Here is a 19,215-nt window from a genome sequence, read left to right on the forward strand (position 1 = left end):
CACATCGATACCTCACGTGTGGTTTGAACACAGTTTCCATATGCGGGCGCTACTCACGTATGCGTTCGCTTCTGCGCGCAAGCTCGTCAGGACGGGGCTCTTTAAAAATTATTATTTTTCATTTTTCTTATAATTTTTTATTTTGACAGTCTTTAAAAAAAAAATTGGGCCACTTTTATTCCTATTACAAGGAATGTAAACATCCCTTGTAATAAAAAAAAAAAAAAAGCATGACAGGACCCCTTAAATAGGAGATCTGGGGTCCAAAAGACCTCAGATCTCATATTTACACTAAAATTGAAAAAAAGTAACTTAGAAAAAAAAAAAAATAAATAAAAATTTCTCCTTGATGACGCTTCTGCCCTCCCATGCTATGGGGCTGAGCGGGGGCCATCTTCCCCTAAGTCGGCAGCCAGGTAAGCGGCAGAGATGACTGCAGCGCAGCGAGAAATAAGGGATTCTCTCTCTCTCATCAAAGTACCGACATACGTAGTTTTGCGTGAAGTGGTTATGCACTTGCCACATAGAAAAGCAACGCTTTCATGGGAATTGATAAACCACTTAAGATCTGCCCTATAGCAGTTTTATTGCTACAGGGTGGCACCTGTGCGCCAGTTCACGTATATATACACACACACACACACGTGATCCGACTCTTCTGGTGGAAGACAATTGGCTGTGCACGGTACCCAATGTCCGAGGACACCCACCGATCGTTAAGCAGAGAGACAGAATGGCAATCAGCCTATGTAAACAAGGCAGAACACCATTCTGACAGGAGGGAAAGGATGGAATTTGTGTCCCTGCAAAGCAGGGAATAAATTCCATCTCTTCCCCTAGTAAAAGCACCTCACACAGTATAGTAAAACACTGGCTAGACACACAGTTAACCCTTTGAATGCCCGATAATTTTTTTTTTGGAAAGAATGCCCCTGATGCTAACTTCCCAGTGTCATTAGTACAGTGAAAGTGCATATTTTTTAGTATGAATCACTGTATTAGTGTCACTGGTCCCCAAAAACTGTCAGCAAAATATGTAGCAGAATATAGATTTGCCTAAATTGATGAAGACATTTAATTTTTTTCTATTTTTTGTACTGGATAGGTTTTATAGCAGAAAGTAATAAAAAAAAAAAATTTTTTTGGTCAAAATTGTAGGTATTTTATCATTTATAGCGCAACAAATAAAAAATGCAGGAGCTGATCAAGTACCACCAAAAGAAAGCTCTATTTGTGGGGGAAAAAAAAAGATCAAATTTTATCTGGGTACAGCGTTACATGAAAGAGCATTTGTAAGTTAAAGTAACGTAGTGCCGTATCGTAAAAAGTGTCCTGGTCATGAAGGGGGGGGGTAAGTCTTTTGGAGGTCAAGTGATTAAGCATTCTTAAAGCTTTTTCAAAGCTTCATAAAAACACAACAAAAACACGTCATGAACACATTATAAATGCTATATGCACATTAATGTGCATGGTTTCATTCTTCATAAACACACGTGTGAATGAGCCCTTATAGTTTTTGTAGCTGCGGACTTCATTTTCAAACCCTCAGGTGAAGTTCCTCTTTAAGTAGTTAATAAGCTTTTATACCATTAAACTCTTCCATAGAATTCAAGATGATTAGTTAAAGAGAACCTGTCATGCAAGAAATATGGAGCCTGCCGCTGCTGACCCTTTTCAGAAATTACTAGCTGCCTGGCTGTCTGTGTTTTAGTATTTTCTGGGACACTGACCAGGAACAAATATGCATCTTCTGTATGTCAGAACTCCTTGTTTGCATAGTTTTCCAGGCAAGTGAGGTGGATACCAACAAAGCTGACGGTTTAGAATGACAGCCAGGTCGCCAGATCTTTATGAAGACATTAGCAATGACGGCCTCCATGACTTCCTCAATACAGGCTTGCTTTAAGGCCCAGAGCAGAATTTTCCCAAAGCTGACCTTTCTGCATGCGGGACAGAGCCCGTTCTCGTCTGTGCGTATACGATGCCAACAGAAGCGGCATATTTGATATCCACATGTGCAAGGAAAAAAGTTAATGTCATCTATCTCCAAAGGCTCCATGCAAAGAGGGCACTCCATGGGGTCTTCCTTCACGTCAGGGCTGCGTGACATCTTGACAAAATCCCAGAAATGCAGGAGTAGAAATCAAAACGAAAAAATTGGTATTTTCCAGGCTGAGAATAACTTAGTGAAATTAAAATCTGTTGGATGCAGCGATCTGAAATAGGAGAAACAAAAACGAAAATATTAGCTATAAATATACTACACAAAACCCAAATTCACAACTTGAACTACATTTAGTAAAAGGGCAAAGTAACACATACTTTTTAGAACCCACCTCCTTTGCTACTGTTACCTTGTTCATACTCCCCCACTACTGTGTTTACCAACCAGAGCCCTTGAAAACACCCAGTACTTCCAGGTTGGGAGAACATGTGATCCTTTCCCCTTCCTCTGAGGATGCAGCGCTCAGGAGTTGAGCAGCCAATCGCAAGGTTCGAAAAAACGTCACAAGGGGGTGGAGGGAGGGCCTTTGCCTGGTGTAAGCTATGATTTGATAGCTTACCCTGTGATTTCCACAGTGAAGGGATTAGCAGCAGAAGAGGAAGGATTTAACGAGACTGTGTTAACTTTGACTTGAACGGGAAAAGAAGCATTTGTGTGTTAATAAAACTAAAAAAAGAAGAGGAGCACAGAAAAAAGGGTAATCATGGGCATCTTTTCAGGTTAGCTTTAGGGCCCCTTATACATGGGCATTCCATCTGTTCATTATTTTTTACCCATGATTAGACAGATCAAAAATGCACTGCAATGTATCTATAGGTGGCTGGATGTAAGCAGATGTGTGTCAGATTACATCCATCCGAGACTGTTTAGATTCATTGGACTGAACTAAAAAAGTCTACAACATGGTCTGCTTTTGCAGACCTAAACAGAAGTGGGCAGATATAAGCAGATGCATGTACCCTTACATCCAGGCAGCCCATGGGACTGTTTTTGCTCCATCACAAATGGAGGAAAACAGAACAGGCACGGACATTCCATATTCATTTTTATTCTGATCTGACTCAGTAGGCGATCAATCTGGGATCCCCTGCTGAGACAGGGGTGTGATAAAGGACCCTGAGCAGAACTTCACTTCTACAAGAAAAAAATGCAAGGAAAACGTCTCTTTAAAGCAACCCTTGCCCAAACAAATGAGAAATGTTAATGTAACAGAAGAGCTATTCAACTCCCTCCTCTAAGCAGCCCTAGTCATCTACCGTTCCTCAGTTTCAGTGTTGCAGCCTTTGTTTGACTATCAAGATTTGACACTTCTGGGAGTGTCAGATTTCAGAATTCCCCACTGCATGCTGTGGTTTAATCCTTCTTCAATGCTGAATTCTGTAGTAGAGATTGAAAATGGAACCAAAGTGTGCCGTGAGGAACACAATCAGATACCAATGAACTGTGAAATGCTTAAAGGGTAACTCCACTTACATAGGGGAAAAAAAATAGCAAATAAAGAAAAAATAACTAAGCGTATACAATTGCGACACAAGTCATATTGTAATTGAATGTTATTAAAAATGACCTTTCCTTTTTAATCTGCATCCACTGTAATTTTCTGAAAATGCAATATGGCTACATGGAGTTGTTCTGTACACAGAATGTGTACTAACCACTCCCCAGAAACAAACTTTCCTGCTTGTGCGATTGGCTCACCAAATTTCCCAGAAGCCTGCCTAAGATACAAGTCAGATTTCTGGCATCCCCTGCAACAAAAATGTCATTTTTGGTGAGATACTCCCAATAAGACATCACGTCTAAAAGGGATGCAGGCCCAGCAGCTTTCCTCATTAGTGCCCCGCAGCTACACACCTGATTGATAATTATGAAAACACTCCCATTAGACTCACTCAGAACAAAAGGAACAAACAGTGATTTCTTCAGAACAAAAAAAAAAAGGTAGGATAGGAATCTGCAACAAAGTTTGTTACAATTCTTGCAATATAGGTAGATCACCCAAAGGTGAAAGTTTTTCTTGTAAACTTTTAGACACCATTTACACCTGTGGGACTTAAAAGGTGTGCAATTTCCATTGCAACTTTAAAGGGTGACTTTATGAGATTCTGATGTAACGTTGGATAAGTGCGGCTTTGTTACGACTTTGGCTTTGACCAACGTGATTGTTTTGTTTGTGCTCTACAAAGTCGCTAGACGTGTGCATAACGGAAAAATGTGTTTAGTTTTGTTTGGTTTCTTTATTTTCTAACGAATTCCAAATTTTCAGAACAATTCGACCAATTTGAAATCTGTGGGAAGAATAGCTGGTTAAGGAGTGGGTCGGCCAAATGCGCACACACACAAAAAAACAAAACAAAACAAAAAAAAAAAACCCACACCTCCGTTTCCAATAAAGGCTGCCACCGTTTGCCAGCTTAGCCGTCAAGCTCTTAAATAACCAAGGGGCAGGACCACAGGGTGGCACCTCCCCCTTTTGACATCACAAACTGAGGGCAAGGTTGCCCCGCCCCTCAGTTGTTTAACAGCTGTCAGACGGCGGAGATGGCAGGAGTCTTCGTCGGGACCAAAGGGGTATTTTTTCCACTTCCTTTTTCAGGTCAGCAGTGGCCGTCGTGATTGACGATGGATCTGCATTGGGGAACATTTTTGTGATTTTAGCATTCACAAAGTGCGTGGCGATCTGCCCACACAGCCGCATCGTTAAGAAATCCCTGTGAATCAACGAGCGACAATAATGATCAGCCTTTGCAGCTCATTGAAGCTTCCGGTCATTCGGAGGTACGGGCAGACAGCTACACAGAGTCTACATGAGCCCTGCATTACACCCATGATCTGCTGATTGTGGGTGCAATGCTGTTCATTCTCATAGTGGAACAGGCTCACAGACAGGTGTATTAAAGCTTCTTCCTAGTCGATTAAAAATTTCGGCAAAAGACTTCCTTTGTAACAAATATAAACAGACTTTCATTTTCACAGGCCCTCATGATTATTTTTAGCTCTGTGAATGGAAGAGCAGTGACTTTCTACATAAGCATCTTCCCTTAGAAAACGGAGTCAGCTAGAGGGGAGATGGTGGTGGTGGTGGTGGGTGGTACAGGTAGCCATATAGCTGAGCACCACTGCAAAAATATTAGAGATTACAAAAATATATATTAGTGTAACTATTTCCAGTCAAAACCTAAACTAAGCTAAAATCTACTTCCACCCCCCATTCTAAGTGTATTCCATCTACCCTAAGAAAAGAAGTCTATACTTATCTATCCTGAGGGCACTAAAGTCCGGTCACATGATCCCGCCCCATCGCTGGCATCAGTGTAGAGGGACAGCAGACAACAGATGTCCCATAGTAAGACCATGGTGGCATCACAAGCACATTCGATGTTGCTGCACTCTTCCACACTGAAACCGGAGCTGGAAAGATTTTTTTTTTACATGGTAGCTGGAATAAACTTAGCATGGGGGAGTAGGATTTAAGCTTAGTTAGGTCTTGACTGGAATAACATGTTAATATATTTTTTCTGTGACCTCTATATTTTAAAACCTCTATATAACTCTACATAAATTTAAACCTCTATATAACTAACCTATCTGTACTAACACAAGTGATGTTGGTGCGGCAATTACACCACCCCCCCGTGCTATCGCATTCTGACAAGGGGACTTGCCCCCTCCAGAACACACTTAACTGCTGATCAGATGCTGGTTTTCCAGCAAGACTAATGCATTAGTGCATTCCCAGCTTAAGTTACAACCTTATAACCTTTATTTTTTTTATTTATTTGATCGGTGCGTAAAAATGCATACAAAACCCATGTTGTCGCGAACTATATATTTTCTTATAGTCATAGTTACATAGTAGGTGAGGTTGAAAAAAGACACAAGTCCAACCTATGTGTGATTATATGTCAGTATTACATTGTATAATCACTGTATGTTGCGGTCGTTCAGGTGCTTATCTAATAGTTTTTTAAAACTATCGATGCCCCCCCGTTGAAACCACCGACTGTGGAAGGGAATTCCACATCCTTGCCGCTCTTACAGTAAAGAACCCTCTACACAGTTTAAGGTTATACCTCTTCTTCCAATTTTAGTGAGTGTCCACATGTCTTATTAAACTCCCTTCAGCGAAAAAGTTTTATCCCTATTGTGGGGTCACCAGTACAGTATTTGTAAATTGAAATCATATCCCCTCTCAAGCGTCTCTTCTCCAGAGAGAATAAGTTCAGTGCTCGTAACCTTTTCTCATAACTAATATCCTCTAGACCCTTTATTAGCTTTGTTGCACTTCTTTGTACTCGCTCCATTTCCAGTACATCCTTCATGAGGACTGGTGCCCAGAACTGGAATACTCCTGGTGAGGCCGGACCAGAGTCTTGTAGAGTGGGAGAATTATTGTTTTATCTCTGGAGTTAATCCCCTTTTTAATGCATGCCGATATTCTGTTTGCTTTGTTAGCAGCAGCTTGGCATTGCATACTATTGCTGAGCCCATCATCTACACCCCCAGGTCATTTTCCATCCTAGATTACCCCAGAGGTTCTCCCCCCAGTGTATAGATTGCATTCATATTTTTTGCCACCCAAATTCCTTTTTTTTTCATTTTTCTACATTAAACCTCATTTGCCATGTAGTTGCCCACCCCAATAATTTGTTCAGATCTTCTTGCAAAGTTTCCACACCCTGCGGAGAAATTATTGCCCTGCTTAGCTTAGTATAGTCTGCAAATAGAGGGATTGAACTATTTACCCCATCCTCCAGGTCATTTATGAACAAATTAAACAGGATTGGTCCCAGCAGAGAACCCTGAGGGACCCCACTTTGTACCCCTGACCATTCCGAGAACTCCCCATTTATCATTATCCTCTGAACTCGCACTTGTAGCGAGTTTTCAATCCATGTACTCACCCTATGGTCCATGCCAACGGACCTTACTTTGTAAAGTAAACATTTATGGGGAACTGTGTCAAATGCTTTTGCAAAATTCAGATATACCACGTCTACGGGCCTTCCTTTATCTAGATGGCAACTCTCCGCCTCATAGAAGGTTAATAGATTGGCAAGAATGATTCTTCATGAATCCATGCTGATTACTGCTAATGATAGCGTTCTCATTACTAAAATCTTGTATATAGTCCCTTATCCCCTCCAAGAGCTTGCATACTATTGGTATTAGGCTAACCGGTCTGTAATTCCCAGGGATGTATTTTGGCCCTTTTTTAAATATTGGTGCTACATTGGCTTTTCTCCAATCACCTGGTACCATTCCAGTCCGTAGACTGTCAGTAAAAATTAGGAACAATGGTCTGGCAATTACTTGACTGAGTTCCCCAAGTACCCTCGGGTGTAAGCCATCTGGTCCCGGTGATTTATTAATGTTAAGTTTCCTAAGTCTATTTTTAATTCTGTCCTCTGTTAGTCATGAGGGTGCTTCCTGTGATGTGTCACTAGGCGAAACACTGCAGTTTTGGTTACTGAAGTGCCCAGATTCAATCGTGAAGAATGAGAAGAATAAATTCAATACCTTCGCTAACTCCTCATCCTTTGTAACCAGATGCCCTTCCTAATGCTTTATGGGGCCAATATGGTCTGTCCTCCCTTTTTTACTGTTTATATACTTAAAGAATTTCTTGGGATTTTTTTTTGCTCTCCTCCGCTATGTGTCTTTCATGTTCCATCTTAGCCGCCCTAATGGCACCCTTACATATCTTGTTGCATTCTTTGTAAAGTCTGAATGCTGATGATCCTTCAGCCTTGTATTTTTTGAAGGCCTTCTCCTTTGCTTTTATATGCATTTTCACATTAGAGTTAAGCCATCCAGGACTTTTGTTGGCTCTTTTAAATGCATTTCCCAATGGGATGCACTGGCTAATGCCCTTATTTAATATGCTCCTAAAGCAAACCCATCTCTCCTCCATGTTCTTGAAAACATGACCTGTTGGGGCACCTTGAGAACTGGAGTTGAGAAACACTACCTTAGTCATCTAACTTGAGTAAACAGTTTAGTAAGGATCTGGACATTTCCAAAAATCTTCGGAATAGCAGAAACTATTCTGCTGGCCATTACTAAGCAGATAGCTAAAAAACAGTTTTTTGCCAAGCTGTAAAAACCCAATTCAATGCTTGAGCTAGAAATCTGTAACCGAACACTGCAGTACGTCAGAGTTTGCTTATCTCCATATCTGCTAACATCTAGCGGTTATCACTTCCTCTGAGGGAATTGGGATTGACCCATCCCCAAACTGTATAACTGTATCCTCTAACAAAATCTTTCATTTCTGTCACACATGGCTGCAGAGTAATTAACCGCTCGATATTATATATATATACATATATACACACACACACTTGTGCTCATAAGTTTACATACCCTAAATAGAAACCAAACCTGTCACGCTTTAAAATCGCATATGCCAGTGGAATGGCGCGAAACAGTATTTAAAATTCCCCATAGGTGACGTTTTAAATATTTTTTTGCAGGTTACCAATTTAGAGTTACAGAGGAGGTCTGGTGGTAGAATTATTGCTCTAACGTTCGCAACAATACCTCACATGAGCGGTATGACTTACGTATGCGTTCGCATAAGCACAGGGGTGGGCGGGATGTTTTAAATTTTCGGTTTCATTTTTTTTATCTAAAACTATTTTTACGCCATTTCTTTACTTTTTTTTTGTATTCACTTTATTGCTTTTACAAGAGATGAACATCCATTGACAGCATGGGCTGTGACAGGTCCTCTTTATGGAGAGAAAACCGGGGTCTATTAGGACCTAAATCTCTCCTCTGGCCTCCAATGCAGCTGATCAGACACAGATTGGTCTGATCAGCTGCTTTCCTGGCAGCTAACAGCCAGGTAAACAGAGAACAGGAAGTGACAATTCTCGTCGCCATTGGTTTCCGGGGTCACAGGTGAGGGAGGAACGTCAGTTCCTCTTTCTCTGTGCAGCTGTCGCCACCAGTTGGCGTGCTCCCAGGCTACGCAATCGGATGGCAGAGCCTGGGAGAGGTCGCGGGAAGAGCCGCTGGTTTTGACAGGTACCCTCTCCCACTTCCAGTCAGATCGCAGAGGCCTTCTGGGACAGAGGTCCCAGAAGACTGCGGGAACATTCACAAACCACAGTGCGGCTTACGCATGTGCACTGGGAATCTGGCTGTAAAGCAGCAAGGCTTCACTGCCGGTTTCCCTTGCTTAAGATGCCAGCACCTGAAGCCAAAGCGGACTGAAGAATCAGCTCTGGTGAGGACAACGCTGGATCCCTGGACAGGTAAATGTCCTTATAGTAAAACTAAGCAGCTGCAGTATTTGTAGCTGCTGACTGGAGCTCCTCCAAGTGGAAAAGTTGTCTCTGTGGCACCTGAAGTGGGCTGTCAGTGTGGCCTTGGTTTTCCTTTTGAAGAAAAAAAAAAAATCCTTCCCCCTCCTCTCCATAACAGAAACAGGTTTTTTTGTAGTCCAGAAGAGAATGCAGGCAGGGTTGACAACATTGCTTGGGATATCAGAACAGTGGAGGCAGAGTTGTAAGCTTCAATGGGAGAGGAGTCCACTGGATCAAAAGGTATTTTTTTATTACTTGTAACATTTCTAAAAAGAACAAACACGTAGAAATGTGCATGTATTGCACATATGTACTGCATGTGTTTTTGTTTATTAGTTAGCCCTCACATACTCTTTGAAGGAACTTGCATTGAGTTCTAGAGGATCAGCAAAAATATTTTAGGGCATTTGAATATAAGCTCTTAGGATTTTGCTTTTAGCATGAATTCCCAGAGTACTTATACTATTTGCACTGTACAACAGAAGCTTTAGGAGCAGCTACAGGTTAGAAGTTGGAGAGAAAAAAACTGCACAGCACAATTTTATACTTTTTCACCTGTGTCAATATGTATAACCTTGAGGCCTCCAGCACCTGAAGTGGTTAACTCACAAACTGATTTGGGCCTCACTTTCTGACTTGATAGAACCATGGCAACCAGAGCTGCACTTGAGGACACTTGCCAGACACAGAAAGAGCCTTTCACAAAGCTGCCTCTGGAACAAAACTCCAAAATACTTAACAGTCATGCCTTCCTTTCAAACTGCACCATGGTGGGAAAGTTGACAATGAAAGGATAAAATCAGGCCTAGACATCCCAAAATCTAGAAGCCAGCAATAGTAAACACATATGTTGGTGGACTGGCGTGGGATGGGCACGTTTGAATGTAAGGAACTTTGCACAGTTACAGCTGTAGTATCCAATGTGATAGTGAAAATAAAAGGATCTCGCGCATCAAATCTATCACTATATAATGTAAAAAAGTGACTAGTGCATACAGTGTGATAAAAAAGAAGAAAACAATACACACTTTTTAACATATATAAAAGAATGTGATATTCCAAAAAATATATTTTTATAATAAAAATACATTTATAATAATAAAAGTTCATAAGTGCCAAGGTGGAATTGAATAGCTGGGATAAATGTGATCTTCATATAGAAAGTCCCGGTGTTTAACGGGCTCTCAGAACTCTCACCTTAGGAAGGATAAATTCAGGCATCAATTGGTGTCTTTAATTGGCATGATGGTAATCTGGATTTCCTATCTGCTGATGGCTGAGTCTACTGCCTTCTCGATCTTCATATGGGGAAATGCCTATATGAAAATAATTTCCACCCGGGCTCCACCGGCCGGTGGATCGAAGAAAAAAAAAAAAGGGGGGGGGGGGGGGGGGGGGGGGGGGAAAGAAAAAACCTCCAATGGTGTAGTAGGATGATATATCTGCTTTATTGGTAACTAAAAAGTGGTCTCTTTTTTTTTTTTTTTTAAATGTAAAACTTTAAAATTGCATAAAACTGAAGGAGCGGCGTTTGAGGCGCCTCCTTACGTGACTTCTGGTTTGTGTCTGCTCTCCGCCACGCCCTACGTCACCGCTCATGACTTCATCTGGGGAACCGGATTGGCCAGAGAGGGATGTCATTTATATTGCCTAACCGGAAATAGTGCGGCGGCCATTTTCTTGTAGTTCGTTTATATATATTGATGCGGCCATATTTATGGTGGCTAATGTGTTCGGACGGTGGCCATTTTTGGATGGATCAAGCTGATGTAAACAAGCGTACTGCTGTACGCAATAGAATAAAATCGTCGCTGATGGGTTTTAATGTGTATCAAGTAACAGGTATTGTTAAACTGACGGGATAAAAACTCTATAAATTTATTATAGGCACATTAATCGTATACTTTAGGTACTATAGTACATCGGCTATTTTCTTGTAGCTTATTAATATGTACTAATGCGGCCATCTTTATGGTGATTGACCTACATAGACGACGGCCATTATTGGGTGGATCAAACTGATATGTACAGACGTACTGCTGTACGCAATGAAGTGAAATTGTCTCCGATATGGTTTTGGGTGATGGGGTGAGGACTCTAAAAATTAAGTTGTGGGCACGTCAGTCGCAAACTTGAGTACCCAAGGAGATGCCTCTTACATATATGTACATATTGACAAGGCCTGCATAAAATAACATATTCCATAATGTACATATGTGTCCATTGTATTCCCATCTCAAAATATTACATTCAAGACATTTGGTTTTAGATTCATTCATAGGACATATAAAATCTAAAGTATGTAATCAATAGATATGTGTATACTAATACCCTAAAATATTACATAAAATTTATAAAATGTATTAAAATATATTAAAATATTTTATTAAAAATTGCTTAAAAACAATTTAGGTCGAACTCCACGTTCATACTTCTGGGGGTAAGTGTACGCAAAGTGTGTATCCAGTATGACTCTCGCTGATTAATACTTCTAATTTTGTGACTTCCTCTCCATGAACCTTTATATCTTTCTATCCCCCAAAATTGGAGGTGTATGGGATCCTGATTGTGTACTGCTGCAAAATGTTTTGATACGTGGTGTTTTCTGAGCATGCTTACACGCATAGCAATTTCTACACGGAAAGAAAATGACAAAGACCTCAATAATTTACTACCAGAATTACCAAACATTATATATAGGAAGGCACCCACTATTAGAGATATGGTGGTGAAATCAGTAATTGAACCCCCACAACAAGCACCATATTCCTTCTTCTCAGGAAAAGGTTTCTTTCCATGTAGAAATTGCTATGCGTGTAAGCATGCTCAGAAATTCCAGGGCAAAAAAGGATGGAATTCACAGCCACCACCACCAAAGAAACATATAAAATTAGTGATTTTATAGGATGCCATACCGAGGGGGTGGTATATGTGCTCCAATGCAGTTGCAAACTTCAATATGTAGGGCGGACCAAAAGAGCCCTCAAAGTGAGAATTAAGGAACACATACAAAATATTAAAAAAGGAAATCCCAAACACCACGTATCAAAACATGTTGCAGCAGTACACAATCAGGATCCCATACACCTCCAATTTTGGGGGATAGAAAGATATAAAAGGTTCATGGAGAGGAAGTCACAAAATTAGAAGTATTAGTCAGAGAGAGTCATACTGGATACACACTTTGCGTACACTTACCCCCAGAGGTATGAACGTGGAGTTCGACCTAAATTGTTTAAGCAATTTTTAATGAAATATTTTAATATATTTTAATACATTTGATACATTTATGTATATTTATATTTTAGGGTATTAGTATACACATATCTATTACATTCACTGTATACTTTTGGTTGTAGATTCATTCATAGGACATATACAATCTAATGTCTTGAATGTAATATTTAGAGATGGGAATACAATGGACACATATGTACATTATGGAATATGTTATTTTATGTAGGCCTTGTCAATATGTACATATATGTAAGAGGCATCTCCTTGGGTACTCAAGTTTGCGACTGACGTGCCCACAACTTAATTTTTAGAGTCCTCACCCCATCACCTTAGTATTTTCCTGTTATTGGATACTAAAACCATATCAGAGACAATTTCACTTCATTGCGTACAGCAGTACGTCTGTACATATCAGTTTGATCCACCCAATAATGGCCGCCGTCTATGTAGGTCAATCACCATAAAGATGGCCGCATTAATACATATTAATAAGCTACAAGAAAATGGCCGATGTACTATAGTACCTAAAGTATACGATTAATGTGCCTATAATAAATTTATAGAGTTTTTATCCCTTCAGTTTAACAATTTCCTGTTACTTGATACACATTAAAACCCATCAGCGACGATTTTATTTTATTGAGTACAGCAGTACGCTTGTTTACATCAGCTTGATCCATCCAAAAATGGCCGCCGTCCGAACACATTAGCCACCATAAAGATGGCCACATCAATATATATATATAAACGAACTACAAGAAAATGGTCGCCGCACTATTTCCGATTAGGCAATATAAATGACATCCCTCTCTGGCCAATCCGGTTCCCCAGATGAAGTCACGAGCGGTGACGTAACGCGTAGGGCGTGGCGGAGAGCAGACACAAACCGGAAGTCACGTAAGGAGGCGCCTCAAACGCCGCTCCTTCAGTTTTATGCAATTTTAAAGTTTTTTAAATGTAAGAGACCACTTTTTAGTTACCAATAAAGCAGATATATCATCCTACTACACCATTGGAGGTTTCCCCCCCCCTTTTTTTCTTCAATCCACCGGGCCGGTGGAGCCCGGGTGGAAATTATTTTCATATAGGCATTTCCCCATATGAAAATCGAGAAGGCAGTAGACTCAGCCATCAGCAGATAGGAAATCCAGATTACCATCATGCCAATTAAAGACACCAATTGATGCCTGAATTTATCCTTCCTAAGGTGAGAGTTCTGAGAGCCCGTTAAACACCGGGACTTTCTATATGAAGATCACATTTATCCCAGATATTCAATTCCACCTTATCCACCTTGGCACTTATGAACTTTTATTATAATAAATTTATTTTTATTATAAAAATATTTTTTGGAATATCACATTATTTTATATATGAGTGTGTATTGTTTTTTTATTTTTTAATCACACTGTATGCACTAGTCACTTTTCACATTATATAGTGATAGATTTGATGCGCGAGATCCTTTTATTTTCACTGTTATTAGAGTGTAATGTGAACACTTTTGATTTTGCTGCAGTCTTTAATAGACATCATCACATCACGCTTATCACAATTTTTTTAGTTTGAATATATTTGATAGTCACCATTCCATAATTTCTCATATTAGCGCGAAGGACATTTCAACTCATCCAATGTGATAAATACTAAGAACTTTGAATTCCCCTAACATGCACCTATGTTTTACCCATGCAAAGCATAACAAAAGGTTCAGTTAAATGGGCATCCCAGCAAGAGCACATAATCACCTTTCCTTGCTAACCCTGCTGCTCCAAATCTAGGGCTTAGTACTTCTGAGTATAGGGGAGCAGGGAATTCCTCTTTCCTCCCACAGGACAGTGCTGGTGCTTGGTGATAGGCCACTCAACATTGTCATATGAGGATAGGGAGAGAGCAGTCAGCCACATGTAATCTCCCAAGTGTTGACAACCAACAAAATGGCAGGAGAAAGAATAGATAGCAAGGATGTGAAGCCGATGGGACCCAGCAATAACCAGGTGGGTTTTTCTGCATCGGCAAAACACAGTTCCTTCATGTTAAGCTACACCCTGGGGATGCAAGTGAATATCTTTCCAGTTAGTAGAGATCTGAGTCTAGCCCAATTTCCTTTCTGTAGACAAATGTGGCCACCTAGTCTATGCCATGTATTCCCAGTTTTTTTTTCTAACCCCAATCCACCTTCTATTTTCCTCGGTAATGCCTCTTCTGGCAATGGGGACTACTAATCCAGCACTAGAGTCTGGGCCACCACCGACCAGATGCAGCTCCGTCAAAATGTCATCACACCTGTAAAGTTCTTGAGGCTGAGATGACCCTGCTACAGAACAGCCAAAGGAAAACGTGACCACATCTCCCAGGTAGCAAAGAAGACACAGAAGAAGAATCCCCCCCCCCACTTTGCAGATCAAAAGAAAGAAGACTTGGGACCTAGCAAACCATATTGTGACCACGTAACGTGACTAAAAAAAAAAAAAAAAAAAAAAAAGTGGATTGTAGCTTAGTTCTGTGCTTAAAAAAAAACTCAGCAGTTAGAGAGGAGTATTGGGTTGACAGTGTGGCTAGACATTAGTTTAAAGTTTGCCAGGCAGGGACAAACTATGGTGATATTTATGTAAAATTAAAGACCATCTGACCATACAACAGAATTACGTTGAAAAGTTTTAACTTTCAGAACATTCATTTGATTTTCTAAGTGTTAGTGGGTCAAATCAAGGTTTGTTTTTGCCCGCAGTGACAAGAAAACTCGAAGGGGCAGGATGACATTTTTTTCTTAAATAAAGGTAATTTCTAATAGTGAGAATGAAAGTCATCAAAATGTACCTATCAGAACTTTTGCATGAATATTCATGTTAACTTTTGTTGGGAAATCTATGTGTATGTCAAGCTTAAAGTGGTTGTAATCCCTTACAGACCACTTTTACCTACAGGTAAGCCTAGATTAAGGCTTACCTGTAGGTGCAAGAAATATCTCCCAAGCCCATTATGCTTTACCTTTGCAGGGAAACAAAGAGGAAGTAAAACCCATCAGGGTTTACTTCCTCTTTAAAATGGCAATAAAGGTAGAAGGCAAAAAACCTTCAGATTAAAGCTTACCCCAAGTCCCCCCCGTGTTGCGTTTGTTAAAATTATGATTTTTTTTATATTACTCAGACATAAGATAAATGGGACAATATTACAATAGTGAGTTGGTCAGATTACGGTCAGTTTTTTGGCTTGAGTAGATTTCTCAAACAAATGCTGCTTTATACAATGGGGTAGATATCATTGTTGTATTCAATTGACAGTTCAATTAACAGGCTATTGTCTCTATAACTACAGTAAACAAGTAAGACATTACTTGTTTGAGATTCTTTCAGCTTTCAAACTGAAAGAATGACTGTTAAATTACTGTCTTGGTTTGAGTAGACAATGGTACGTAGATACCATTTTTGTATTCAATTGACAGTCCATTGTTTCTACAGCTACAGTAAACAGGTATGTTTTCTGTTTGATAACTATGGTAAACAGCCTGACACATAAAAGGGGTGAGTAGACACACACACACACACACACACACACACAATCATGCTGTAACATCTGACGCCACTCATGATAGAAAAAACTTGCCTGATGCTCCAGGAGAATCGTTGCCAATGGAGATCACGAACATACAGTAACAGAAGATAAGTAACCTTTAAGTGTATTTGTACTATTATAGACCATAGGCTGTTCAGTTTGCTGGGCATTTTGCTTGTTATAGATATCTGTCAGTCTTATATTGTATTCCTAATACTGTAATAGTTTTTGTATGTACAGCATCTTTATATAGTAAAGCACATTTACACACTGTAGAAATCTCAGCTTCCTCGCTTATATCACAGAGTAACCTTGCTAGATAGACGCAAGCAAACCCCCCCCCCCCCCTCAAATATTTACCTAAACCCGGTCTCTATCAAGCAATGTGCCCCAGAGTAGCAACTCTCTCTCCCTCCAAAAGAGAGACAGCAGCCGGAGTCATTGGCTGCTTCTGCTGTCAATCAAATCCTGTGATGAAGGATCAGGACACAAACAGTGTGGCTCGGTATCAAACCCGCTTGCTATGGTGGCACACCAAGAGTACTAGGAGTCAGCAGCGCCAGCTGGGTTCCCAAGAGATTGGGGCTGCTCTGTGCAAAACCATAGAACAGAACAGGCAAGTATGACATATCTGTTATTTTAAAAAAAGAAATAGGCTTAGAATCACTTCAAGGCACTTTACTGAGAGTATACCTGGTGCAGAGCATGCCTGGTGTGAACTGAACTTAGGACCCCAACACACTGCAAGGCAAAAGTATTCAAATTTAAAACACCTTTGCCAATGAACACTAATAAGCAAAGAGTGCTGAGATTAGTTATTAGAAGAATCCATCTAATGGACAGGCAACTGTGCACCACTCCTGTAATACCAGCAGCCCCTGGCAATTCATAAACCTAAGCGGAAACTAATTCTACTGCGCTTGTCCATGGGGAGATGCAGTAAATGACCTAATCATGGTAAACCATAATTTATACAAATACAGATATTATTTTGTTATGGTGCTAGTTTAAGCAGGCCCCATACTTGAGGAAAATGAAAAATACTGTCATGTAAATAGGAGGTGAATCTGTGACACATTTACACTAAGACTGGCTAGTACAATTAAAGTAAAGCAACAATAAGCTAAAATAGTCAATTAAAACTTAAAAATTATTTCTTGAAGCACACCTCTAAGTTACCCTTAAAAATGTAGAAATATTAAATCAAGACATATACGTCAAGTGAGAATTTTATAAAATAACTCTACCTAGAACAATGATATTCCAGTTGTCTTTAGCCTTGTAGATATTAAGTGTATATCTCCTAACTCACAGTGCAACCTGGCAACTAGGCCAGGTAGGTGTCACTCACATAAGGAATTTTTCTGACAGCCTACAAATTTGACATTTAACCCCCCCCCCCCCCCCCCCAAAAAAAAAACCTTTTTAAAAAGATGTAGAGTGATTTTTAATCAACCGGGGAGGCTTGAATGCAGGGAAACTTATTGGAAGTGTGAACTAAGCCTTTAAGGCATTCATTTCAAATAATTAACTAGGGTTGCACCGATAAAACTTTAAGACAGAGTAAAATCACCGATACTTTACTTGAAAAAAGTGGAGTACACCCCTCACATTTTTGTAAATATTTTATTCTATCTTTTCATGTGACAACACTGAAGAAATGACACTTTGCTACAATGTAAAGTAGTGAGTGTACAGCTTGTATAAGTGTAAATTTGCTGTCCCCTCAAAATAACTCAACACACAGCCAAACCACTGGCAACAAAAGTGAGTACACCCCTAAGTGAAAACATCCAAATTGGGCCCAAAGTGTCAATATTTTGTGTGGCCACCATTATTTTCCAGCACTGCCTTAACCCTCTTGGGCATGGAGTTCACCAGAGCTTCACAGGTTGCCACTGGAGTCCTCTTCCACTCCTCCATGACATCACAAAGCTGGTGGATGTCAGAGACCTTGCGTTCCTCCACCTTCCATTTGATGATGCACCACAGGTGCTCAATAGGGTTTAGGTCTGAAGACATGCTTGGCCAGTTCATCACCTTTACCCTCAGCTTCTTTAGCAAGGCAGTGGTCGTCTTGGAGGTGTATTTTGAGTCATTATGTTGGAATACTGCCTTGGGGCCCAGTCTCCGAAGGGAGGGGGTCACGCTCTGCTTCAGTATGTCACAGTACATGTTGGCATTCATGGTTCCCTCAATGAACTGTAGCTCCCCAGTGCCGGCAGCACTCAGGCAGCCCCAGACCATGACACTCTCACCACCATGCTTGATTGTAGGCAAGACACACTTGTCTTTGTACTTCTCACCTGGTTGCCGCCACACACGCTTGACACCATCTGAACCAAATACGTTTTATCTTGGTCTCACCAGACCACAGGACATGGTTCCAGTAATCCATGTCCTTAGTCTGCTTGTCTTCAGCAAACTGTTTGCGGGCTTTCTTGTGCATCATCTTTAGAAGAGACTTCCTTCTGGGATGACAGCCATGCAGACCAATTTAATGCAGTGTGTGGCATATGGTCTGAGCACTGACAGGCTGACCCCCCACCCCTTCAACATCTGCAGCAATGCTGGCAGCACTTATACATCCATTTCCCAAAGCCAATCTCTGGATATGATGCCGAGCACGTGCACTCAACTTCTTTGGTCGACCATGGCAAGGGCTGTTCCAAGTGGAACCTGTCCTATTAAACCGCTGTATGGTCTTGGCCACCATGCCACAGCTCAGTTTCAGGGTCTTGGCAAACTTCTAATAGCCTAGGCCATCTTTATGTAGAGCAACAATTCTTTTTTTCAGATCCTCAGAGAATTCTTTGCCATGAGGTGCCATGTTGAACTTCCAGTGACCAGTAAGAGAGTGAGAGCCATAACACCAAATTTAACACACCTGCTCCCCATTCACACCTGAGACCTTGTAACAATAACGAGTCACATTACACAGGGGTGGAAAAATGGCTAAATTGGGCTCAATTTGGACATTTTCACTTAGGGGTGTACTCACTTTTGTTGCCAGCGGTTTAGACATTAATGGCTGTGTGCTGAGTTAAATTTGAGGGGACAGCAAATTTACAGTTATAAAAGTTGTACACTCACTACTTTACATTG

General features: G+C 40.6%; 1 protein-coding gene across 8 annotated transcripts in view; it reads right to left on the reverse strand.

Moving 5' to 3' along the window:
• Positions 1-19,215, reverse strand: part of CNOT4 (CCR4-NOT transcription complex subunit 4) — a 141,214-nt gene that overhangs the window by 86,003 nt on the left and 35,996 nt on the right. For all 8 annotated transcript variants that reach the window (XM_073621792.1, XM_073621794.1, XM_073621793.1 and 5 more), the window contains exon 2: positions 1,937-2,216. In XM_073621792.1, coding sequence (XP_073477893.1) covers positions 1,937-2,110 — 174 coding nt within the window. In that variant the 5' untranslated portion in view covers positions 2,111-2,216. The remainder of the gene's footprint in view (positions 1-1,936; positions 2,217-19,215) is intronic.

The sequence above is a fragment of the Aquarana catesbeiana genome, linkage group LG03 (genome assembly GCF_042186555.1).
Source record: "Aquarana catesbeiana isolate 2022-GZ linkage group LG03, ASM4218655v1, whole genome shotgun sequence".
Taxonomy (NCBI): domain Eukaryota; kingdom Metazoa; phylum Chordata; class Amphibia; order Anura; family Ranidae; genus Aquarana; species Aquarana catesbeiana.